Raw genomic sequence first — 27,232 nt, 5'->3', positions numbered from 1 at the left:
TCGGCGCCGCGGCCGCGTGACGCGTTTTCAAATCTTCAACCGCCGCAGCCCACTCGTTTGTGCTTTGCCACTTCCTCCTTCGCGCCCGGAGGCCGCATTCCGCCCCCGGAAACTCGGCGGGCAGACGCGGCATCTCTACTGCGTGGGTGTGGTGGCCCGCGGAAGCGGAGAAGCTACCGGCCGGTCAACGGGCCTTGAGGAGCCGTGTTTCCGCGGCCGCCCGGCGCGACACCCTCTCCGGACCCAGCATGTAGGTGCCGGGCGGCTGCCATGAACTCCAGAGCCATGAGGACCCACAGCAGAGGACATTTCCAGGGTACGAAGCCCCTCCTCCGGCTGCAGTCCCTTTAATCCTTTCCTTCCCTCATGGTTCCATAATTGATTCTTCAGAGTTCTCACGCTGGGTCTCTGCTTTTCTCTTCTGACACGTGCATCCTGCTCTGGCCTGAAAGAAGGCTTGCTTCAGGGTTTTGCCGCAGGAAGGGAACGGATCCCGGCCCGGCCCCTGGCGCTCTCCACGCTCCAGCCTCGGCCGCAAATTCCCGGTAGCGCTGTCGGTTATAAAACTAGAAGACAATGCGGGACCCGGGAACCCGCCGGGGCTCCCACAGATGCTGCGACCCTTTGAGGCTGCCGCTTGAGCCTCGATTTAAATGCAGATGTGCTCGGGGCTTTTCGCTTCCTGATTAAACTGGGTGATTATGGGTGGATTTTTGGTCTTACTCATGAAGTTGAGGGAAAGTGTTTGTATTTCAAACACACCGTTGCTGTTTTCAACATTACAGACAGAAACAAGAGCAAACTTTCATTTTCAATCACTTCTATTTGGTAAAGCATTCCAGCCTGTTTTTCTTTTTAACATGTATAGTGTGTGTGGGTATATATTGATATGTATAGTGTGTATATATGGTCTCCTACTTATGAACAGATTGAGTTCTTAAAGTTAATTTTTAAGCAGCTGTTTGGATCTGATGTTTTCAAAGGAAAGAATGAAATGAATGGTGATTTGGTTCTTCAAATGGACCGCCGAGTTCTTCTTAATATACACACTGACTCTATGTGAAACTCAACCTTGAGCAGTCAGGAACCTTTGAGGTCTAGGTCATTCTGAGTAACAGGTTTCTTGCATTATTAAATGTTCAACATTTTAAGTACCAGTTGTGAGTGTTCAACAGAATGGCAGACGCTCCATGAGTATTTGTTGAGTAAATACTCCATGCAGTTTACATACTAGGAAAACTCTTTCAAATTGGTTTTACATAGTTCACTGCCTTAATGCATAAAACACGGATAAACACATGAATATTTCTTGCAGAGTCAACTGTTGACTGTGAACAATAGTCGTTTTGCGACATATAATATCTGTTAAAATAGAGTATTTTGCCTTTATCTTAAGTGATACCACAAAGAAATATATTAAAATGTTAATGACTGCCTAAACTAGTAGGATTATAAAGATTTTTCTCTCTGTGATATTATCATATAAACAAATATTTTTAAAACAGTAGAAATTTTCTGTCTGCGTAAAACATGATCTAATTCTAAATTTTTTAAACAATAGGTGGAATCCAAGTCAAAAATGAAAAAAACCGACCGTCTTTGAAATCTCTGAAAACTGATAACAAACAAGAAAAATCCAAATATGAGCCACTCTGGGGTAAAGTATTTTACATTGACTTACCTTCTGTCACCATATCTGAAAAACTGCAAAAGGACATTAAGGATCTGGGAGGGGTAAGTCAAAACCATACACTGTAACAAAAAAGGAAAACTTGTTAATTTGTAATCATTTAACATTTTCCTTTTGGAAAAAAACTTTTATAAGCACCAAGCTTAACATTTTTAACAGCTGTTTATCATTAATGAACAGTCATTTGTTTTAACCTTTTGTAGGCTGACAAAACTTTCAGGTTTCTGTGATTATTAGTCTGGTGTGAAGTTCACAAGTGTGAGAAATGAGACTCCCATGTCCTGAAGGAACTGCTGATTGCCTTCTCATGGTAATGTTGGGATGTCCTCCAGATGGCAGAAACTCCTTGATTATGATTATTGGGAAGCTACATGAAAGTAAGATGTTATTTACAGAACAAGGAAAACCTGTTCAAACCACAAAGAGTTAAAATTTCTCTTGACTGATACAGTCTCAACAGAATGAATGTCATTAAGGGAACGATTTTGGATTATAAATATGGAAAACGTGCTTCTTTCCTACCTTATACATTGAGTAACTGATTAGGAAATTAGAAAATTTGGGTAAAATTCTAAGACTTTCTTAGGATTAAGGGTAGTACTGGGTAAATTTTAGCAAGGTTAAGATTTTATTCATTTATTTCCTGATTATTCCTGTTTCAAAGATTTCTGCTGCACTTTGTCATGGTTAACATTTTTTGAATAATATGAACAAATCCTGCCATTACTGGAATAGAAATTTGCAGAACATGTAACAAGTTTTTTGGAATCATTTTTTGATATGATATTTTACTTAACTGTCTTTGAAAAGCTATTCTACGTTTTTGCTATTCATTTTCTTAAAATAAAACATTGTTACACATTTGTCATAGTAGTAGCATGTACCATAATGACCATATGACTGCATTACTAAAGTTCATGTTTTATAACCTGCCATCATTGAGTAAAGATCCCTTATTTTAAAAATTAAGTACTTAAGTGTCCAGAGAAGTAAGTGACTGACCCAGGGTAGAATCAGCCTAATACCTGGACTCATGCTACTGCACCATTCTGTTCCTCTAGCAATCAGTGGCTACAAAGTAGCTATCTGATATGGTTTGAGAGCTTTCTTAAATATAATGGAAAAACTTATTAACCCTTCTAATCTAAATCATTAATTTTAGATTTGTGCTTTTAGCAGTGGAACCCTTCAAACAAAATCATGTTCAGAAGTCCAATGTGTAAAGCCAATAAAGAGGGAATTGCTGTAGCTAAAACAGCAGTATAGAAGCTAGTGCAGGGACTGCCTGCCCTACCCCCTTTTTCTCTCTTCTCTCATCCCCATAGCAGTTCCTGAGGCACTTGCAAGAAACAAATTTTGAATTCACTTATGTGTTAGATAATAGCTGAGAAAGAGCTGAAAGTTGGTTTTATACACTTCAAATTTTTATCCTAAAATGGTTTGAAGTAGGTCAATGAAATGAGGAGCATATTAATGTCATAAGTTTCCAAATTTTTCCCCAAAGCTGTGGATTTTCAACTGAATTTGATTTACTGACTTTATTCTTTTAATTTCTCCTAAGATTTTTTATCAAATTCTGATCTCCCCCCACACTATCTTTCCAATAATTCATGATGTCATGATTTCTGTCTCTAGCACAGTACTATTTCTATCACTGAAAAAGACTGTTACGAAAATCTCGTATGGCAGCTATAAAGGAACTTTGATTTCTATACACTAATTTAAGATTCAACTTTAAGAAACGTGTAGTTAAATATTGATAGATCTTCCTCAAAAGGACTGTGCTTATTAATTTTTAGGATTACTTAGATCCTTTAACCATTTGTAATTTATTTTGCCTCAGGTTATTAACAGTGTCATCTTTTTTTGAACTGTCCATTTTATGCATTTGCTTTCTCTAGTCTGAATGAAAATATCTAAATACACCTTTTATTTGGAGAGTACACTTCTGAAGATTCAGCCACTGAGAGCACATCAGTGAAGTGCTGACATAATGGGGGAATATCTCTAATAGTGGCAAGAAAGGTTGCTGTTGTAAAACCAACCATGCTTAAGCCCATATCTAAACAGTTTGGGCTAAAATAAGACAGCTGGAGAAGAAAAGAGATGTAGGGTCAGATACCTTGGCATAGTTCTGTCCTCATGAACTTGAGGACAGAATTACTTGTTTTGGATGTTCAGTGTGACCTTGAAATCAGAAAATAAGTTTTGAGTTTACTCTTTTAAAGACCTAGATTCCACAGTAGCTAATAAATTAAAGGCCATGATAAAACTAACTCAACAGTACAGGACACAGTATTAAGTACTTTGGTAGATTCAAAAATGAATCTGATGTCCATCCCACCCTCAATTTCTAATCTAAGCAGAGATGGCATTGGTACAATTAATTGTAATATAGAATGTTATAAGAGGGAAAGATTGCTTCCAACTAAGGAATCTTGGAGACCATTGTACAGACACAAGTTGAACTCAGCTTTGAAGAATGGTTATGATTTGGGCATATGGAAATTCATTCATAAATTATTCCACCAGTGTCTCCCATATGCTAGCACTATTTTAGATGCTGGGGAATGCAAAAATAAGATGTAGTCTAATCCTCTAGGAATTCTCAGTCTATGGGAACATCAGACACCTAAATCAATAAATTACAGTATAGCATTGTCAGTGCTTTAACAGAAGTTATGTAGAAATTGCCATTAGAATATAGAAGTGGAAATATTAACTCTGCCTTTTGGATTTATAGCAGGAATAAAATTTGAGCTGAGTCTTGAAAGCCTAGTAGGAATATACCAGGTAAAATGAACAAACTAAATAGAGGAAAGAACATATTTAAAATATAGGTCTGTGTGGTTTGTTTGAGCAACTGCTAATATTAAGAATATGACTTGAGCTTGGGATTTAGATGGGGGATATGGCAAGAAACAGTGTTACATTGGGACCAGATTGTAAAAGATATTTTTCATTATTAAAGACTTGTAATTTGAGGTACAGGAAATGGAAAACCAAGGGAAATGTGTCATATTAGCATAAGGACAAACATGTAGACCAATGCAATAGAAGAGAGAACCCAGAAATCCTCTCATATAGTAAGTTGATTTTCAACAGGGGCACCAAGACCATTCAGTGGGGAAAGGATCATCTTTTTAACAACTGATGCTAGGAAAACTGAATATCAACATGCAAAAGAATGAAGTTGTACCCTTACTGTACATTATGTGCTACAATTAATTAAAAATGGATCAAGATCTAAAATATAAGAGCTAAAACCCATAGAGGAAAGTATTGGGGAGAATCTTCATGACGTTAGATTTGGCATTGAGTCCTTGACTATGACACCAAAAGCACAGACAGCAAATGAAAAAATAGATAAATTGGACTTAGTAAAAATGAGAAGATTTTGTGTATCAAAGGACACTATCGAGAGGGTGAAAAGACAACCCACATAATGAGAAAAGAAATATTTGCAAATCATACATCTGATAAGGGATTAATATCTAGAATATAAAGAACTACTACAACTCAACAAAAAACAATCCAATTAAAAAATGAGCAAAGGACTTGAATAGACATTTCTCCAAAGAAGATATATACGTATAGATGGCCAATAAGCACATGAAAAGACGTGCAGCATCACTAATCACTGGGAAATACAAATCAAAAACATAGAGACAGACATAGAAAACCAACTTATGGTCACCAAAGGGGAGAGTGGGGGGAGGATGTAAATTAGGAGTTAGAGATGAGCAGATAGAAACTACTATATACAAAATAGGTAAACAAGGTCCTACTATATAGCATAGGGCACTATATTCCATATCTTGTAATAAACTATAATGGAAAAGAATATGAAAAAGAATATGTATATATATGTATAACTGAGTCACTTTGCTGTACACCAGACACACAACATTGTAAATTAACTATATTTCAATTAAAAAAAAACACACACTGAGGTACCATCTGACATCTGTTAGAATGGCCACTATCAACATAGGTGTTGGTGAGGATGTAGAGAAACTGGAACCCTCGTGAACTGTTGGCGAGATTGTAAAATGGTGCAACTGCTACGGAAAACATTATGTAGTTTCCTCAAAAAATTAAAAATGGAATTACCATATGATCAAGCAATTCCACTTCTGGGTATATACCCAGAAGAACTGAAAGCAGGGTCTGGAAGAGATACTTGTATACCCATGGTCATAGCAGCATTATTCACAATAACCAAAAGGTGGAAACAACCCAGATGTTAATCAGCAGGTGAATGGATAAACAAAACGTGGTTTATACATACAGTGGAATATTACTCAACCTTGAAAAGGAATGGAATTCTGATCCATGCTGCATCATGAGTGAACCTTGAAAACATTGTACTAAATGAAATAAACCAGACACAAAAGGACAAATACAGGATTCCACTTATATGAAGTACCTAGAATTATCAAATCCATAGAAACAGAAAGTAAGCATCAAAAGGGGCTGGCAAGGGACTCCCCTGGTAGCGCAGTGGTTAAGAGTCCATCTGCCAATGCAAGGGACACAGGTTCAAGCCCTGGTCTGGGAAGATCTCATGTGCCACAGAGCAACTAAGCCCGTGCGCCACAACTACTGAGCCTGCACTCTAGAGCCTGCGAGCCACAACTACTGAGCCTGTGTGCAACAACTACTGAAGTCCGTGCACCTAGAGCCCGTGCTCTGCAACAAGAAAAGCCACCGCAATGAGAAGCCCGCGTACTGCAACCAAGAGTAGTCCCCGCTCGCCACAACTAGAGAAAGCCCGCGCACAGCAACAAAGACCCAGTGCAGCCAAAACTAAACAAATAAATATACTTTAAAAAAAAAAGAAAAGGGGGGCTGGCAAGAGGGGAAAATGGGGAGTTATTGTTTAATGGGTACAGTTTCAGCTTAGAATGATGAAAAACTTCTGGAAATGGATAGTGGGGAAGGTTATACAACATTGTGAATATACTTAATGCCACTGAATTGTACACTCAAAAATGGTTTAAATGGTAAATTTTATGTTACGTATTTTATCACAATTTTTTTTTTTTTTAATGGTTGGGAGATTGGGCAGATCTCTTGAAAAACTGGAAGCTCTGTCAGTGCTGGGGCCACATATTTATGAAGATGAAAAGAGTATTGGACATGTAATCGTTCATTCGTATTCTTGCTGGCCCTTGTAGGCATTTGAGTCCGTCATCCTTAGAATATATAAATGTACTTTATTTACTGGTGGATGAAAATGTTACTCAGAAAAAAAGGAACTAGTGATTTGCATTTAACCAAGGCAGCTGGTGGTCTTAGCAACAAATTGTGCTTAATGCTTAGATGAAATTAATTACATACTTTGCTTCATTTTTTATTATCTTCATTTATGTTGTGAGACCCTACAGAAATTAGATACAGCTGCTTAAAATACTTTGAGTCTCTCATTTATGCAAATAGTTAATGATTAATAGTATTTTTTCTACTTAGTTTAATTTTCCTGCCTTTGGATGGCAGTGATTTTCAACACTGACTTATTGACTTTGGTACATGTGTTTATAAATTCAGACATTTAAGCAGTGGTTTTCAAACTAGGGAAATTCTCTTCAAAACAGTCATACACTTTTTTTTGGGGGGGGGTTGCTATGTTGGGTCTTCATTGCTGCATGCAGGCTTCAGTAGTTGCAGCATGCTCAGTAGTTGCAGTACAGGGGCCTGAGAGCCCTCGGGCTTCAGTAGTTGTGGCGCACGGGCTCTAGGGCCCCCAGCGTTGGTAGTTGTGGCACTCAGGCTCAGCTGCTCCGCAGTATGTGGGATCCTCCCGGACAGGGATCGAACCCGTGTCCTCTGCATTGGCAGGCAGATTCTTAACCACTGCGCCACCAGGGAAGTCTCAGTCATACACTCTTAAAAGTAAGGGTTTCCTACCTTTTAATAGTTTAAGTCTTAAGGAAAGATGTTATAACTTTATAAGTTTGAATTGTGCTATCCAGTGTTATAGCCATTCACTACATGTGCCTATTGAAATTTAAGTTAATTAAAATTAACAGTTTAAAATTGTTGCTCAGTCACATTAATTACACTTCACGTACTCAGTAGTCACATGTGGCAGTTGTTACCATATTGGACAATGCTGATAAAGAACATTTCCATCATTACAGTGAGTTCTATTGGACAGTAGTGCTTTAGAGCATGGATATGAAACAGAATACCTATGTTCACACAACGTTGTAAATGAACTATACTTCAATTAAGAAAAAATTAAGGTTAAAAAAAAAAGAGTACCTGTGTTCAAATTCTCTTACTACTGGTGTAACCCTCAAGGCAAGTCACTTAACTTCTGTTTTCTTCTCCACAAAATAAGGATAATATTAGTATTATGGGTTGTCATGTGGATTAAACTAATTACGATATATAAACTACATGCTGTTGTTGTGTTATTAGAATTCTCATTGTACTTTCTCAACTCTAGGTTCAGAATAATACAGTATAGAAATTTAGAATATTAAAATGCATCAAATTGGCATTTTCTACTGTGCCTAGAATATGAAACAGTTTATGGTTTATATGACTTACTTAAAAATACTTTGTTTTCCTTTAGCGAGTTGAAGAATTTCTCAGCAAAGATATCAGTTATCTTATTTCAAATAAAAAGGAAGCTAAATTTGCACAAACCTTGGGACGAATTTCTCCTGTACCAAGTCCAGAATCTACATATACTGCAGAAACCACATCACCTCATCCCAGCCACGATGGAAGTTCATTTAAGTCTCCAGATACAGTAAGTCTCTGAAATATGGTTTGAGACTCTGGGAAAGGCTATAGGATTTTATAATTTTCAAGAGTGGGCTGATAGCAGAGTTCACTTAGGTAGAATAATATCTACACTAAGTGTGGCTTTCCAGTCGTTAATAAGGTTGCTGTTGTATATAGAAAGGTGATTTTTCTCCTAACAGTGCTTGTGTAGTCACACTGATTCCTAAAATATGCCCTTGCATTTAGTGATGGCTTTTATTTTTAGAGTAATTTACAACTAAAGAGTGACAGCAGATCATTTTTTAAAGAAGGAATAGAAACCTTTTGTTTGTTTCAGAGCAGGGGTAAGCAAACTATGGCCCATGGGCCAAATCCATCCTGCCACCTGTTTTTTTTTTTTTTTTTTTTTTGCGGCACGCGGGCTTCTCACTGTTGTGGCCTCTCCCGCTGCGGAGCACAGGCCCAGCGGCCATGGCTCACGGGCCCAGCCACTCCGTGGCATGTGGGATCCTCCCGGACCGGAGCACAAATCCACGTCCCCTGCATCAGCAGGCGGACTCAACCACTGCGCCACCAAGGAAGCCCCAAGCCTGCCGCCTGTTTTTTACAGCCTGCGAGCTAAGCATGGATTTTACATTTTCAAGTGGTTGGGGAAGAATTCAAAAGAATACTTTGTGACAAGTGGCAATTATGTGAAATTCAAATTTCACTGTCCATGAGTAAAGTTTTATTGGAACAGAGACATACCATTCATTTACATATTGACTGGTTGCTTTACTGCTGTAAAGGCAGAATGGGATAGTTGCAACAGAGACTATATGGCCTGCAGAGCCATATAAACATGTACTATCTGGCCCTTTAAAGAAAAAGTTTGCCAGCCCCTGTACTAGAATTACTAACATCATATCCCTACCACTCAGTTGCCAGTAAGTTGTAAGATACAGTGAAGGATAAATTAAATTGATTTAATTGGGTATGAAAAGGGCAAGAGGTTGAAAAATAGTGTTTATCTCATTTTTAGATTGAAATTAATTATTTAAAATTATCCTCCCCGGGGCTTCCCTGGTGGTACAGTGGTTAAGAATCCGCCTGCCATTGCAGGGGACACGGGTTCAATCCCTGGTCCAGGAAGATCCCACATGCTACGGAGCAACTAAGCCCGTGTGCCACAACTGCTGAGCCTGCACTCTAGAGCCCGCGCGCCTAGAGCCTGTGCTCTGCAGAAAGAGAAGCCACCATAGTGAGAAGCCCGCGCAACGCAACAAAGACTGAATGCAGCCAAAAATAAATAATAAATAAATAAATTTTAAAAATAAATTTAAAAAATATCCTCCCCAACTTATCTACTGCAGCCGTTTGGAAAACAGGGAAAAATGGGAGCGGGGGAGAACAGGTAAAAGAAATGATTGTTACATAAAAGATATCTCTTGAAAAAAAAGAGACAAATACAAAGAAGAAAAAACGTCAAAGAAGAAGAGACCAAGGAAGCCTCATACATTCTTTCAGTTAATGCTTTTTTGGAGGAACACAGTTGTACACCAGTGACTAGTTCCAAATTAACTGCTGCTATTAGCATTTCAACTGCTTTTCCTACTGTTTTGTTTAAAAAATGAAATGCTATGTAAAAACAGTATATATGGTTTACTTATATCCTTAGATCTTTGGTTAAATAGGAAATTAAAATGTAAACTTACTATTTAATTAGATAGAATTTCAGATCAACCTATTTTATTTTTCATGTTGAATAACATTTACTACAGAACTGACCTTTTTTTTTTAAGCTGAGTTTAGGCTCTACCAAAAAAAGAAACAAACTTTTTAATAGATCTTACTACAAACAAAGACCCTAAGGAAATCACTTTTTACGGTACATTTATTATGTTGATGGTCATTAAGACTTGTACAAATAAACTTTATGTATTTTAAATTTCATATTTATATTAAAATTCATCTTTAAATTTTATCTACTTGCTTTAGCTATTTTATCTTTTAAAAATTTTTTCCAGTGAGGCACTATGTTACAACTATTGTTCTCTGGTCTTTTTATAGGTGTGTTTGAGCAGAGGAAAATTATTAGTTGAAAAAGCTATCAAGGACCATGTAAGTAGGAATTTTAAAAATTCACAGTGTATATTCTATTACTAAAAACTGAAATGTAAAATAGAGATGTTCTTGAAATCTTTTCCTCATTTTTAATAGGAAAAGCCTAAATATCAGCATGTATCTCATAAAGAACAGAATCTGCTTTTCATGAAGAAACGCCTCCATCTTGTGGCCTTTTAAAATATTACTGGCCACTTCTGAAGCCTGTGGCATTTTTGTGTCTTTAAAAGAAATAATTTCTTGAAACTATTAACTGTAAGGCTACAGGGTACATTAATTGTCAAGAATATGGGAGTAAGGCTTCCCTGGTGGCGCAGTGGTTGGGAGTCTACCTGCCAATGCCGAGGACACGGGTTTGTGCCCTGGTCCGGGAAGATCCCACATGCCGTGGAGCGGCTAGGCCCGTGAGCCATGGCCGCTGAGCCTGTGCACCTGGAGCCTGTGCTCTGCAACGGGAGAGGCCGCAACAGTGAGAGGCCCACGTACTGCAAAAAAAAAAAAAAGAATATGGGGGTATATTAAACAGAAATGGTTTTAGAAATTTCAGAAGAAAAAAACTGATGTCCTCAATGCTATTGTAACTGTATAGGGTCTGTTCTGAATAACCATCTCAGTGACATTAAGCTTCAGATAATATTTTTAATTTAGCTCATTTAAAAGAGTAATTTCCTAGAAAAAACTATCAAACTTTTTTTTTTAACAGGATTTTATTCCTTCAAACAGTATATTATCAAACGCCTTATCATGGGGAGTAAAAATTCTTCATATTGATGGTAAGGATTTTATTACTGCTTTTGACAATATTTGTTATAAGTGTCTGTCTCTTCATTCCTAATTTTAGATAGAATTCTGATAGCAAGAGATACCTCTAAGGGTAATTCTTTCATCTAAATTTACTACAATTATAAGAAAATAGCAGCATTTAACTCCAAAGGTAAAAATGCTAATCTTAAACCCTTCTTTCTTTTAATAAAGACATTAGATACTACATTGAACAAAAGAAAAAAGAATTGTATTTACTCAAGAAATCAAGTACTTCTGTAAGAGATGGGGTATGTTATTTTCCTTAATTTTTAAACTAATTAAAGAAAATGGTAAGCTTGGTTTTTATTTATGTATTTATAAATTTTTTTGCCAAGTGGAAAATATTACTGCCAGAATATCCTAGGGGTAATCCTGTGTACTATATGCATGTTTCTGTCATTTGAATAAATTGTTGCATATCATTTTACTTTAGGATTTACTCATGAGGTAAAAGTTGTTCCACCTTTGATGAGTTTATCACAAAGGTTTTGCTGAATGAGGGCATAAAAATAACTTACATGACTATTTTTAGATTATTTTACTAACCATGCCTTTTCTCTATTGGTTGATTTCTTTCTGTGAAGACATAGCTAAAATGCAAAATGTTTGTTGGGGGTATTGTAAAAGTGAGCTTGTATTACTAAGTTCCATACCACTGGATAAAATCTTTAATTCCTGAATGATCTTTGTTTCCTTTCATTTCTTTGGTTGAGCTGATTTTGAAAAGCAGCTTTTTCTCTTTTTTCCCCATGAAACTGCAATAATCACCCTTCCTTTATTTAGTTGTTTTCCTATATGATTTTTTAGTCTTGAGGATATTGAGCAATTGCAATAGCTGTTTTCACTGTACTTTCAAGCCCAGTGTTTTTACCATGTATATGTTTTTTTATATATATATATACATTTTTTTTTTAGGGGAAAAGAGTAAGTATTGGCACACAGAAAGCAAGAAGTAAGTATTTTGATTTCCTTATGTGTGTTTGTTTTGCTTTTAGAAAATAGAATAAAACATATAAAAATCTTCTAACATATCATGTAACCAACCCTTTAAATGACTTTTTCAGTGGTTCTTAGCCTTTTTTTTTTTCTTTAGAACATTGACCCCTATTGGCAGTCTAGTAAATTCTACGGACCTTTGTTAGAATAATGTTTTTTAAAACATTTTTTCTTATCATTATATCACTAAGAAAATCAATTATATTGAAATTCAGTTATCAGAATATTTTTCAGTATAAAATAGTTATATACTTGTTTTTATTACACATTAAAAAGTTCTAGCAGTGATTATAATTGCTACTGTAATTTTGTTTTGAAGTGATGAGTATAAATGATGCTTTGAGATATTTGTAGTAACTAATATGATATGAAAATATGTTTCAACTGATATCAAAATTACAAGCACTGGGCCTCCTTGGTGGCACAGTGGTTTAGAATCCACCTGCCAATGCAGGGGACAGGGGTTCGAGCCCTGGTCTAGGAAGATCCCACATGCCGCGGAGCAACTAAGCCTGTGTGCCACAACTACTAAGCCTGTGCGCCACAACTACTAAGCCTGTGCTCTAGAGCCCGTTAGCCACAACTACTGAGCCCGCGTGCTGCAACTACTGAAGCCCGCACACCAAGAGCCCATGCTCCGCAGCAAGAGAAGCCACTGCAATGAGAAGCCCACGCACGGCAACAAAGAGTAGCCCCTGCTCGCCGCAGCTAGAGAAAGCCTGTGCACAGCAAGGGAGACCCAACACAGCCAAAAGTAAATAAGTAAAATAAATAAATAAATAAAAATTACAAGCACTGCTAATACTACTGTGATTCTTTTGCTTATATGCAAAATTGAAGGACATGTTACATTTCAGTTAGAGAGTAGTGAACATAAAAGTTAAATTTTTTTTCCTGTTCTAGCTCAAAATCCTCCGGAATTCTGCTTATAGATCCTTTAGGAGATCCATTCCATTTAAGAATCACAGAATATAGACAGAGCTTCTGTCATTTTGGAAATGGATTTATAATTGCAGGATACCTTACCTGAGGCTAAAAACTTCAAATTGAAATGAAATGGATAATGGATACATAGTTGGATTATTTTAGCCAGAGTAGTTTTATTTAAAAAAAAAAATTCTGGATTTGTAAGCATCTAATATCATGTTTTGTATATTCCCAAGCAGGTAGACTCAAAAAGCCTTTTGTAAAGGTGGAAGATATAAGCCAGTAAGTATCTTAAATTCAATCTGTATGATTTAATACAATATTAAAGGAGAAAATCTAACTAATTAAACTGTTCCCGCTAATACTGTTAGGTCCCTTTACGTTAGATTTATATGATATTAATATGCATGTGGCACAGTTTCAAAAAGTAGCATTACTTCGTGCTCAAGGACTGAATTAAGTTTCAGTAGGTTTTAGATAATAATTCCTTGAAAATCTACTTTAGAGCAATCACGAGACCAGCTCATTTTTCAGTATTTCAAATAACCATTCTCTAGCTAAAGGTAATACCATATGATTTAGAACTACTACTTAAAGACTGCATCTACATTTGTAAAAAAGAAATTATTAGTTACTACTTGGAAATACAAAATCTGAGTATAACATCTAATTTGGTAGTTTCGCAAACTCATTCTGAAGCTCTATAGAATAATCTTAATGAAGACTACAGATATAAGTAGACTAATTAGGCATGGGAGAATTAGATTTCTTTCCCTACACATTCTAGTTACTCATTTAGACATGTGTGATTAATTCTCTTGGGTGCTCAATGAGGTGACAAAGATGTGTTGAACGCTTCTTTTTTTTAAATGTGCTACTGTAAGGAAAAAAAAGTACAATTTAAAATTAGGCCTGGAGGGACTTCCCTGGTGGCCCAGTGGTAAAGAACCCTCCTTCCCATGCAGGGGACACAGGTTCAGTCCCTGGTTGGAGAACTAAGATCCCACATGCTGCGGGCAGCTAAGCCCTCGCACCTCAGCTATAGAGCCCGTGTGCTGCAAACTACAGAGCCTACATGCCCTGGAGCCCACGCACCACAACTAGAGAAGAGAAAGCCTGCATGCCGCAAGAAAGAGCCTACGTGCCACGACTAAGACCCGACACAGCCATAAAAATAAATACTTTAAAAAATAAAACTAGGCCTAGAGAAGCATCAATAAGTGGAAAGACAGCCCATATTCATGGATTGGAAGACTTCATATTTTAAGATGTGAGTACTACCCAAAGTGATCTACAGATTTAAAGCAATCCCTATAAAATCCCAATGACTTCTGTTGCAAAAAGAGAAAAATCTGTCCTAAAATTCATATGGAATCTCAAGGGACGCTGAACACCCAAAGTAATTTTGAAAATGAAGAACAAAGTTGGAGGTCTACACTTAACCAATGTCAAAACTTACTACAAAGCTGTAGTAATCAAAAGTTTGGTACTGACATAAAGACAGATATATAGACCAATGGAATAGAATAAAGAGCCCAGAAGTAAATCTTCATATATATGATCAAATGATTGCTGACAAGGATGCCAAGAACATTCAGTAGGGAAAGGACAGTCTTTTTTAATAAACAGTATTGGGGGCTTCCCTGGTGGCACAGTGGTTGAGAGTCCACCTGCCGATGCAGGGGACATGGGTTCGTGCCCCAGTCCGGGAAGATCCCACATGCCGCAGAGCGGCTAGGCCCGTGAGCCGTGGCCACTGAGCCTGCGTGTCTGGAGCCTGTGCTCCGCAATGGGCGAGTCCACAACAGTGAGAGGCCCGCGTACCGCAAAAAAAAAAAAAAAAAAGTAATAATAATAAACAGTATTGGGAAAACTAGATAGCCACATGCAAAAGAATGAAGTTGGACCCTTACTTTATACAATATATAAAATTAACTCAAAATGAGTCAGAGACCTAAAACTATACAACTCTTGGGGAAAAAAACATAGGGGGAAGCTATATGACATTGGAATTGGCAGTCATTTCTTGGATATGACACTAAAAGCAGAAGCAAAAAGATAAAAGAACTAAATTGGATTACATCAAAATTATAAATTTCTGTGCACAAAAGACATAACACAGAAGGCAACCACAGAATGGGAGAAGATAGTTGCAAGTTATGTATCTAATAAGATGGTAATATGAAGAACTCAACAACAGAAAATCAAATGACCCAATTAAAAAATGGGCAAAGGACTTGACACTGCTCCAAACATACCCAAATTGCAAACAAGCATATGAAAAGATGTTCAACCTTACTCATCATCAGAGAAATGCAAATCAAAACCACAATGAGAAATCTATTACCTCACAACCATTAGGATGGGTACTATTTTAAAAAGAAAAAAGTTGGTGAGGGTGTGGAGATATTGGAACTCTTATGCACAGTTTGTGGGATTAGAAAATGGTGTAACCACTATGGAAAACCATATGGAGAGTCCTCAAAAATTTTGAACTGCTTGCTGTATGATCCAGCAACTCCACTTCTGAGTATATATCCAAAAGAACTGAAAACAGGGTTTAGAAGAAGCACTTGTACATGCATGTTCATAGCAGCACTATTCACAATAGCCAAGAGGCAGAAGCAACCCAGATGTTCATCAACAGATGAATGGATAATATGGTATATACATAAAATGGGATATTATTCAACTTTAAAAAGGAATGAAATTTTGACACCACAACATGGATCAACCTTGAGGACATTATGCTTAATGAAATAAGAGGAAAATACTACATGATTCCACCTAATGAGGTACCCAGAGTAGTCAAATTCATGGAAACAAGGTAGAATGGTGGTTGTCAGGGGCTGGTGGGGAAGAGAGAATGGGGAGTTACTTATTTTATATGTGGGTACAAAGTTTCAATTTTGAAAGATAAAAAGAGCTCTAGATATGGACAGGTGTTAATAGTTGTAAAACATTGAATATACTTAATACAACTGAACTGTGCACTTAAGAATAGTAAATAGTAAATTTTAACTGATTCCTATTGTTTATTTCAGATTCCAGGTGAATTACATGATTTTGAAATATAAGACTTCAAACATGTTTTCTTTCATCATAAAGATTCTCATGTATTTGTCTTTTTATTCTTTTAGGCTTTATAGGCCATTTTATCTTCAGCTGACCAATATGCCTTTTATAAACTATTCTGTTCAGAAGCCCTCCAGTCCATTTGATGTAGATAAGCCATCTACCACCCAAAAGGAAACTCAGGTTAAACTAAGGTTGGTTTAACCATCAAGTAATTTTTTATCTTTTTAAACAAATATTTAAAATAATTCATTTAACGCCATGGTGTGTGTGTGTGTGTGTTGGGGTGTGTGTGTGTGTCTGTGTGTCTGTGTGTGTCTGTGTGTGTGTGTGTTGGTTTGTGTGTGTCTGTCTAATCACTGTTGTGCTTTCTCCCCTGGATATTTTTAATGCCCCTTTGCTAGATTTAAAGTCTGAATCTCTTTTTCAAGTATGTCACATTTAGCCACTTTAGATGGGGGCTCTGGGGAGGAGCTTAAAAATATTTGCAAATAATTCAAATGTGTTGTTTCTTTTCAGTGATCTGAGATATTCTCCAGAATAATCATTACATTCTCAGTTTGCTTCTCAATTTCTTAAAAAGAAAAATGGCTAAAAGTATTTGTTTATATAAATCTCTGCAAATTATGGCAGATGCTGTTTGATAGCTGAGGAGTAAATTTTTAAAAATTATTCCTTACGTTCAGCGGTTAATCTTTTACCATATATTTCTATCAGGATCCAAACAGATGGTGATAAATGTGGTGGAATCCCAGTTCAACTCCAGTTAAAAGAGAAGAAAAAAAAGGGATATTGTGAATGTTGCTTGCAGAAATACGAAGATCTCGATACTGTAAATGTGATTTTGTATTTAGAGGGTTGATATTTCTAAAACTATGAATAATATTTGCTGTTTAAATTTTAGTTTATTCTTTTGATTGTGGTTTACAACTTGGTAATTATTAAGTAGTAGATACTTCTTTTTGGTAGAATTATCTTGAATTTTAAGAACCCAAAGTGGGGAAATGTGTATTGAAAAATCATTTTTATCCATTCAGCAAATATTTATTGAGCACCTGCTGTGTACCAATTACTGCTCTGGGTGAACAGCATTGAACAAAAGTGACCAATTCACAACCCTTGTGAAGATTACATTCTGTGGAAGGCGAGGAGAGAGAGCTAACCACAGGATAAGAGAATAGTGAAGTATATAGAGAGAACATTAGATCAGTGCTATGAGAAAATAAAGCAGGAATGAAGGTGTTGTTGCTATTTATTTAGACTAGACAAGGAATACCTAACTGATGAGGTGGTATTTGAGTAGAGACCTGAGAGAAGTTGAGGGAACAAGACTTGTGAATGTTGAAATAAGCAATGCAAAAGTGCTAAATGAAACTGATTGCCAGGATCAAAGAACAGATGTTGGTGGACTGAGCAATGGTGGTAGAAGTCAGCTTGCGGATATGATTGTAAAGGCGAGGCCAAGAGGATGTGCAGTGGATGGGATGTTGGGAGGGAGAGAGGGTGGGTCATGGGTCACTGCATGCTTCAGGCCTTAACAATTAAAAAATGGGCAAGTGATTTACTAATGGGAGGATGAGAAGAAAGTGGAGACAGTTCTTTGAAATAGCAGAAAAAGAAATTGTTGAAAATATATATGGGATGAAGAGAAAGTTTAAAAAATGGGAACAATTACAATTTGTAAACTGATAAAAAGAGCAAGAGCTTTGGATCCAGGCTAGCCCAAGGTTGAATCCTGGCTTCCTGTCTATGAGACTTTGGACAGTACCTGGCACTGTGCTTATTAAATATTAGCTGTTATTGTTTGAATTGTTAATTTTTAAAATACTGGGACAGTCTGTTTTGGTGCTTGGTTTTGGTAGAAGATGGTGGGAAAGTTGAGAAAAAATATTTGAAAATATCTGATCCATAAACTACCTCTGTCTTCAGTTTCTAAATTGGAAGTTTGTTTTATAACTGAAAGTTTGTGTCAGTTTTTTGTGTTCAGTTTATATAATAAAGTAGAAAAATAGTTAATTTTAAAGTTAGTTTAAAATTATTTTTAATCATAAGCTGAACTTTCTCAGAAATATTTGCCCTTCTCAAAAATCATTTTGAAAATTTAAATTGTAGATTGGTCCTGAAATTTTACTTTGCTTTTGCAATAAATTAATCTAAAATGGATGTTTTCCTTAATATCAGTTTGTGGATCCTAATTTGATGCTCAGAGGATGTTGGGGCTAAAAATCAACCACAAGAAAGGAAAATCAAAGTAGAGGCTGTGATGGATATTTTTTAATTTTTAATTTTTTTTTTTTTTTTACAGTTTTTCATGTATATGATCCCTAGTCACTAAGAATATAGAAAATATTTTGTTTTTTGAAACTTTGATTTCACAGTGATTCAGTTCCACCTGTGTCGAGGCATTCATTTAACAAATCTGATCACAGGAAATTAAGCAGCAAACAAGGCAGATATATTCCCTACCCTTTTACCATCTTACGGTCTGACAGAGGAAATAGATATGAAACATGTATTTGCAAGTAGGATGAAAAGTGAAGTATGAAGTGCAGTGGTAATAAATAGAGTACTGAATGTAGAATGAGGGACAAGGAAGGCTCAACTGAGAAAGTGACATTTAAATCAAGACTTAAAGGATGAAAAAAAAGAGTTAGGTGGAGGTAGAGAGGAGCTACACAAAAGTTGGAAGTCGTTTTTCTTAGTTCAGTTAGTACTTTTTCCTTCCAAGAACATGAATAAACAGAATCTGAACTTACAAAGTTAATGTTTCGTTTCTCATTAGTTTTAACATTACTGAGCATACATAATTTGTATATGGTAAATTTTGCAAGCAAGGAAGGAATACGTTTATATTCCAGAATACTGTATTTTTTGTGACCAGTGAAGAATTTCATTTTTGGAATTAAAATCAAATCATCGCAAGTTAAAATTAGTGCTTGCTTCGGCAGCACATATACTAAAATTGGAATGATACAGAGAAAATTAGCATGGCCCCTGCGCAAGGATGACACGCAAATTCGTGAAGTGTTCCGATGTTTTTAATAAAGATGTTAAAAAAATAATAAAATGGATAACCAAAAAAAAAGTTAAAATGATATGAAACTAGGGAAACAGAAATGAGGTTCTTCCATGATCACCTTGATACAGGCTTCTAGTTACAATTCCCTGATCAGCTGATAGACAAATGATAGAATTAGCCTGGAGATTCCACCTATTCAGAAGGAACTTTGTTTCCTCTGAGTTTTATCCCAATACACTGAACTTGTTGACTTTTGTTCTTAACCACCCTTAAGATTGAGAAAAGCTTCTCGGTACTCAGTTATAAGCACTGGGTAATTGAGATCATTTATTCCCTCATTCTCAAAATTTTTTTTATTCTTCACAGCATTAGTTGTACTTCATCTTTTTTTACTTAATCTCTCTTCTAGATTCTTGTTTTAGATTCTTGTATGTTACATAACATTTCATGTATTTAATATTTTATAAGCCCTACCTTACTTATTACTTAGTGGTAATTGCATAAGGATAAAGTAGTAAAGAGAAGTGTTTTCAAAAATATCAGCACACTAAATGCTATATGTTACGGTTTTTCTTCAGCTTTATCTTCATTTTCTGATGTAGCTCATTGGTTTTCAGTTCCCTTAAACTACTAATTAATTAGTACTTGACTTTTCTGATTGAAAAACAGAAGACTAAAAACCAAAGTACTTTTAGTGGTTTCTCAGCAGTTACTTTTATTCTACTTATTTTAAGTTCTGATAAAGGATATTTCTTTGGAGTAGTTATTAGATACTTAATTTTAGGGGCATAAGAATATTAGAAAAAAGTATCTATTACTTTTAAAATACAATTATGATTTATGTACTTTTTTGTTTTATTTTAGCATCTTCTAAGTGAGCAACACAGAAACTTTGCACAGAGTAATCACTATCAACTTGTTGATGACATTGTATCTAAGTTAGTTTTTGACTTTGTGGAATATGAAAGGGACATGCCTAAAAATAAAAGGTAATTATCAACCCAAGTTTTAAATTTTACAAGAATATTAAACCATTAAACTAAAAATAAATCCAATGTTTTCTGTTCTTAGAAGGATTATATTTTCAGCATAGAAATATGGTTAAGAACTGATTGCTTCTTTTCTCTCCCTCCTCCACCGCCACCAAAGACGCTTACCTAATTATTACTTTTAAGGCTCTCTTCTTAACATAGTCTAAAAGGGGAGTTGGCAAACTTTTTCTATAAAGAACCACATAGTTAATATTTTGTGAACCACAAAAAATAAATAGATGGCAGACTAGATTTGGCCCGAGCTGTATAAAGTGTGAATACAGTGATGTTCAGTATACAGTAACTGTACATTGACAAAATGAGCCTCATTAAGATTATTCCCATAAATCTAAAATAAAAAGACATGCTTTCATATGAATATACCCTAGAATTGGTAATAACTCAATAGGTTGTTTAGTCCTTATATCTGTTTTTAGACCAATCTTAAGGCATAAAGAAGACTATAAAATGATACCAAGCTACAACTCCTGAAAATTAACTAGAAAGTTTTTTGGCTATATCTGGGTAGAACAGTTCCTAAACCTCTTATTTCTGTAACATTCAGAATGATTGTTCATGACTGATGTAATATTTGGAGAGGAAGCATATTTCCAACTATTAAAACTTATATGGGCTACTGTAAGAATTTAGAATTCCCTAAAAACTCATTCTGCAGCAAAATTCTGAACTAGTACTTATATATAAACTGGTTTATTCCTTAATTATCTTATCATCTGCACAATTTTTATCTCTATAGACCAGTCACTTAAACATCTCTGGACTTTAAAGAAGAGTGATGTTGGACTAGTGTTTTTACATTTTATATCCTCCATTTGTTCAAGAGGAGTCTTAAGTGAAAGTATCAACAAAATAAATAGAAAAGTAACCATTCTGGTTTTGAAGGGGCAGGTGGAATTCTATATTTCTCTTCATTATCTGTGACATGTATAACATAAAACATAATTAGTGAGCCGTTAAGTTTTTTTCTCTTTGTAAGTAATTTAGGATTGTCTAATACAAACTAGCATCCCAAGGGTATTAAGAGACTCCATGAAGAAGAGAGTTTTAAGTCAAAAATGTGTGTGAAACTTAAGGATTACTGACTTGTCATCTTTAGAAGTATAATGATATAAGGTTTCTGGCTTACTATAATATTGGATTGTTTATTTTTAAATATAAATAAATATCCATTTCTGCCTTAGGTTTCCCAATACTCATTCTCCACATGCTAAGTCAACATTAATGTAAATCAAAGCACAGAAATTAAGAAATTTTTCAGGATAGTGAAAAAATTAAGAACAGACCCAAATCCCTTTACTATCATCTTTCTTTGATTTATATGATCAAAGTAGTTTTAAATACCAAAGTCAAGAAACTGCTTACCTCTGGGAGGAAGTGGAAGAATGTGGATGAGGAATGGTACACTAGAGTTTTTAGCTATATCTGTAAAGTTTTATTATTTTAAAAACATCTAAAGTGGACTTCCCTGGCAGTCCATTGGTTAAGACTCCCCACTTCCACCGCAGGGGGCATAGGTTTGACCCCTGGTCGGGGAACTAAGATCCTGCATGCCACGTGGCGTGGCCAAAAAAATAAAGGCATCTAAAGTAAATGTGGCTAAATAGTAAAAGTTCTGTATTTTTGTAGTGTTTTCTAAGTTAAATAAGTTTTATACACAGTTTTTAAAGATTTTTACTAATTTAGTTTTTAAATACTCAGGAATTTTTGATAGCAATTTTAATTTTTTTTCTTTTCTTTTTCCTCTAAAGAATAAAATACAGTGTTGGTTCCCTTTCTCCTATTACTGCAAATGTTTTGAAAAAGTTTGAACGTAAAGAAAAGATGGAATTACAACATACTTCTCAGAAAAACTCCAGGGAAAATGTACAGGTGATGGAGCACGGTTTCCTGGATAAAGAAACCCAGGAACCTGAACAAAAGTTTATGTCTACTTCAGAACACATCCCACACCCTTCAAGTGAATTAAGAGGACATGATGATAAAACATCTAATAAATGTTCCATGTTAAATCCAGCTGAAAATGACATAAAAGAAAATTTTATATCTCTAAATTTTATATCTCTATCTCCACATAAAAATAAACAGGAATGCATTCTTAATGTTCCTAAACATAAATTAATCATAAATGAAAATGACTTAGAAGTAAGGGTGGATCACTGTCCACATAGGCAACAGGCATCTGTACAAGTTTCTCATTTCAGTACGGATAATAGTGCATCTCAACCAAAACAAAAGTCAGATACTGTACTTTTTCCAGCAAAGGATATGAAGGAAAAGGACCTTCGTTCAGTATTTCATCGTGATTCTGATCTGTTAGCAATAAACAGTTCACAGAAGCACCTAACAATTCAGGCAAAGGCTCCATCCCAAAGCCCTACTGAGGAACCCAACCCATGTGACATCAAGAATATGGATAGTTTACCTTCTGGTAAAATCCATCGGAAAGTGAAAATACTATTAAGAAGAAATAAAAAAGAAAACCTGGAACCAAATGTGGAGTTAGATAAGAAAAGAACTGAATTTCTTACTACACAAGAAGAAAACAGAATTTGTAGCTCATCAGTACAGTCTCTACTGGACTTATTTCAAACCAGTGAAGAAAAGTCAGAATTTTTGGGTTTCACAAGCTACACCGAAAACAGTGGTATATGTGATGTTTTAGATATTTGGGAAGAGGAAAACTCAAATCTGTTATCAGTGTTTTTCTCTTCCCCTTCAACTTCTACATTTTCTGGTTTTTAGATTTAAAAAAATAAATACCTTTCAGAAGCAATGAAGATCATATTCTTGAAATTTTTAAGAATATGTATAAAAATTCTTAGTTTTGGGGGTGAGGTTTTGCCAATTTTGTTTACAGGATGAAATGTAAATATTAACAATAAAGGTGACTGCATTTTTCTACAGAATTGAATATTCTAGAAAAATTGTAGAATAAATTGTGACTCATTTTGCATACTATGTTCATAACTGTTTTCTAAGAACTATTATGAATAATAAGTTTGCTTTATGTCAGTGAAAACTAATTTCAAGGGAAATTTTGAGAATATCAAAATTTAGCATTATAAATTTAGATATTCTAGTTATATCTATTGTCTATTAAAACAGATTTCCATGATAACATGATAATATTGCTTTTAAAAACCTAATTTTCATACAGAAAGGAAAAATTGTATTTCAGTGTCTGAGTTCTGGAAATCATTATTACCAGAAACATTGACACATGAGGGTGAACTAGTTGGACCATGCTAGGGTGTTGGCACTGAGGAGTTAGGTTATTTGTGGAGATAAATAGAAGCCATGAGGGAAGAACTTAACCAGGCTAGCATATGGAGTGAAATAATTTTTCCACTGTTCTTATTTACCTTTGGAAATAATTTCTTCCAAAAATGACTCTTTAATCCCTAATTTGGTATCAAGAAAGGAAAGGGAAAGGATGGCAATGAACTAGATATGTTTTGAAACATGCAGATTGCCTTTGATCAGTTACTTGGCGATTCAATAATTTAGAGAAGAGAAAATTCAAATATCAGGAAAATTTCAACTCTCACCGGTAGATGGTTCACAATAAAAATTAGTGCCAATGAATATTATATGAACACACTGTCAACTAAAATTAACAGTTTTATTGTTCATGCCAGTACTTAAAGGAGGATCACTGAAATATCCTTTATAGTGCATACGTGCATTTATGTTTTAAACAAAAAACCCCTTGGAAGATTTTTATGCAGGACAGAAAATTCCATTTATAAGTAGGAGGGTTCTTATAATGACATATCATTTTCAGTAGTAAACTCATGTAACAACAGACAAATAGCCATTTTCAAAATGCTCCCATATCGTGACCATTTCAAAAGCAGTTCCTTCTCTTATTGTTAACAAACATCTTTAACTTTGAAGGGACAAATTAAGTGGTTGGTTTTTTGTTTTTCAAAAACTCTTTGAGGTCCCAAAGACTACATTAGTTACCCCTAATAGTAATCCCATAAAATCTTTTCCTTTACCTTGTCTTAGCACTTTCAAACAGTATAAAAACTGAGTTGTAATGGCAACTCATCACAGGTTGGGTTCCCACAGGAAGTAAACTGTATGATGGAGTTTAGCATGTAGGATGTTTTCTAACGACTGCCTTTGGACATAGTTGGCCCCACAAGAATCTCACAGTTGCTAGGTGAAGCTGACTGGTAAATCACTGAACGGTTCAATGACCACTCAGATGGGGCATGACCAGGCGACGAGGCTCTGCAGATGAGAATGCCTTCAGGAGCTGACAGCTGTAAGCTGTCTACTGCCTGTACTCCCAGCAGCTAGGGCAGCACCTTCTTTATTAAAGATGGATCAGAATCAATTACTCCTACCAGGATGGTGACTCCTTGTCTGGGGGTCTCTTGGAACAAGGAACCCAAAGGGGCTAGGTGGTAATTGCAGCTTATAATTCAACAGGAATTGCTAAAATGGGAAGCACAAATTACAACAGGGACACAGGAATAATAATGGCAAGTAGGGACACTCAGCTTCCACCTGTTGGTTCCCAGACGCATGTATTCTTGTATCAGAGACATAGCACCATATAAATGTTTTGAACTCAAAAGTGTATCCTGCATCCTAGGTTGATACCCCATCCTCAAAAATATCTCCTCCAAGCTAATGCTACAGCTGTGCCTTTAACAGGCCATTCCAATACTCTATCATTTAGGAAGCTTCTGGGTGATTCTATATGAGTTAAGACCGTGGACCACCTGACCGTGGGCACACTCCCAACACCTTCGCCATAAAGTCAATCCCCTGGTGTAACATGAAATTATGTATGATTCCATGCCAATAAATCAAATCCTCAAAAAGTGATGGCGTGAGCAAGAAAGACAATCTCCTACCTGGAGTATGTCTGTTACTGTGCCTAGCGTGATCAACTTGTCATCATGTGCCAGGCTGGTCTCCTGGAGGGATTGTGCCGTATCAGGAGCTCAGTGTTGGTCGCTGTTTCTGGCAAGTTGAACTTCAGGCAAAAGCAGAAACACTAGATCAACCTAAGTGAATAGGAGCCCATACCATTAAGCCCATACATGGCTTTCATCCCTGCCACCGTAGCCCTTTTTCTTATGTACCCATCGTGTCAGCATTAGGGTGGTATTAACGTATGATATGGAGATGCTCACACTCCATGCCCACTCCCATATGCCACGTGCCTCTACCCCTTACATGTAATCTTCCAATCTGTCTCTCCACAAATCACTTAACAGCCAGTCATTTCTCACTGCCCAAGAAGAGTTCACATATATTCTGAACTCAGGCCACTTCTCTCTCCACACAAAGGGGGTGACTTCAAGCCTCACCTCTTGAAGCTCTGCCCATTGGGAAGATTTTCCCTTGTGACTGGCTTTCAGTACCACCCCTGAGTGGAGCTGTACGGAGGATGCTATCTATTTTCAGCTTGCAACCACAGAAGCAACTAGTCCATGAACCAAGTTTGGGTTTTTCCTCCTTTTTACATCTGGTCTTAAAAGATGGCCCATACACCTGTAGGTGTGACATGGGGGTCTGGGCTGCCTGCTCGTGCAATTTCCATGAACCCTCGGGTCCTGCTTTTGCTCAACCCTGTATCTACCAGTTCCATCTTACCATGGATTACTGCTGCACCTGCTGCAAGTTATGACTGGATGGTTCTGATAGAACCCCAGCTCAAGATTGCCAGTTGTAACCACATGGTGATTTTGCCCCATGGTCAGGTAACTCATCTCTCATACATCATCATCTCATACAACAAACTAGCTTCATTTTTCATAAAGTATATAATTCTCCACTGAAGATGGCATGGCCTTATCCTAAAACCCCCAGGGCCTCGGTTGTGATTCCCTATTGACGGTGGCCATAAACTGCAACTTTCCTACCACTGATGTCTAGAACCTTTGAACCTGCCTGGTTACATGACTGCAGAGCCCTTTTCTGCTCATAGCTGGCAGCCTTTCATGCCACTGGGTGGAAGCAGTATTCCCAGTTGGAATATACTGCCTCCAAGATCTGAAGAGGCCTACTAGGCATTATCCTTCCTTTTTCATGTTTAGGAAGTTCAGGGTGCAATAATTTGTCCTTTACTTTGGATGGCATGTCCTGGAATGCCCCTGACCAATGGAACTCTAAAAATATTACTGATGTGACAAGGTCCCTGAATCTTCTTACGGTATCTCTCTCACCCTCTAGGGAGGGTGTCTTATCAAAGCTTCCAATATGTTAGCGACCTCTTGCTCATATCGTCCAATAAATATGTTACCATTGATATAATGTATTAATGTGATGTTCTCTATGGCATCCTCTTCAACTTACTGGATGACAAAGGACAAGAACGTTTAAATAGCCCTGAGGTAAAACTACCGTCATCTTTTCCCTGTGAATACACACTGTTTCTGATCTTTTATTTTCCTAACAGGGATGGAAATTATGCATCTACCCAATCAATGTCTGCCTACCAGGTACTTGGGAGTATATTCATGTGCAATGGAAAGGACACCACACCTGGCACTTCAACTGCAGTTGAGCCTATGACTTAGCGCAGTTTGTGGCAGTCTGCTGTCATTCTTTACAGCCCAGATGATGGGAATCAACCATCTTTTAGATACTTAACAGGCTCACTAATCTCCTCCACCACCACCCCAGGTTAAGATGGTGTTTTTGATTTATTATTTGGCTGAGGGATAGAGGCAGTTTCAGAGATTACCACTTACTTGGTGTTTTCCTTTTCTTTTCCTTTTCTTCTCTTCTCTCTTCCTTCTTTCTTTCTTTTTTTGTCTCTCCCACTATAATGATTCTTGTCCTGTAGGTCAGGAACACAACGCG

General features: G+C 36.4%; 1 protein-coding gene, 1 long non-coding RNA gene and 1 other non-coding gene across 5 annotated transcripts; 2 read left to right on the top strand and 1 right to left on the bottom strand.

Moving 5' to 3' along the window:
* The first annotated feature begins 39 nt into the window (after positions 1 to 39).
* DBF4 (DBF4-CDC7 kinase regulatory subunit) lies at positions 40 to 23,288 on the top strand. 3 transcript variants are annotated; one of them, XM_030857035.2, is made up of 12 exons: positions 40 to 316; positions 1,562 to 1,734; positions 8,274 to 8,453; positions 10,478 to 10,528; positions 11,235 to 11,304; positions 11,507 to 11,583; positions 12,251 to 12,287; positions 13,498 to 13,540; positions 16,399 to 16,527; positions 17,051 to 17,165; positions 20,217 to 20,341; positions 22,153 to 23,288. In XM_030857035.2, exons 1-12 carry the CDS (start codon positions 271 to 273, stop codon positions 23,144 to 23,146), a joined length of 2,040 nt encoding a protein of 679 aa, XP_030712895.1. In that variant the 5' UTR covers positions 40 to 270; the 3' UTR covers positions 23,147 to 23,288. The 3 variants fall into 3 exon arrangements, with proteins under 3 accessions (XP_030712895.1, XP_030712894.1, XP_060160696.1); XM_030857034.2 differs by having other exon boundaries at positions 13,495 to 13,540; XM_060304713.1 differs by lacking the exons at positions 40 to 316; positions 1,562 to 1,734; positions 8,274 to 8,453; ... (2 more) ...; positions 11,507 to 11,583; positions 12,251 to 12,287 and adding an exon at positions 12,729 to 13,085 and having other exon boundaries at positions 13,495 to 13,540.
* On the bottom strand, positions 1,735 to 27,203 carry LOC132597792 (uncharacterized). The gene is made up of 3 exons (XR_009565113.1): positions 27,121 to 27,203; positions 25,276 to 25,397; positions 1,735 to 1,752 (listed from the first exon to the last, which is right to left on the bottom strand). It is a non-coding gene; the product is annotated as an uncharacterized lncRNA (long non-coding RNA).
* Positions 19,266 to 19,372, top strand: LOC115853954 (U6 spliceosomal RNA). The gene has a single exon (XR_004039798.1). It is a non-coding gene; the product is annotated as a U6 spliceosomal RNA (small nuclear RNA).
* Positions 27,204 to 27,232: the final 29 nt, after the last annotated feature.

The sequence above is a fragment of the Globicephala melas genome, chromosome 9 (assembly GCF_963455315.2).
Source record: "Globicephala melas chromosome 9, mGloMel1.2, whole genome shotgun sequence".
NCBI lineage: Eukaryota > Metazoa > Chordata > Mammalia > Artiodactyla > Delphinidae > Globicephala > Globicephala melas.
This window is presented reverse-complemented; position numbering and strand designations above follow the sequence as displayed.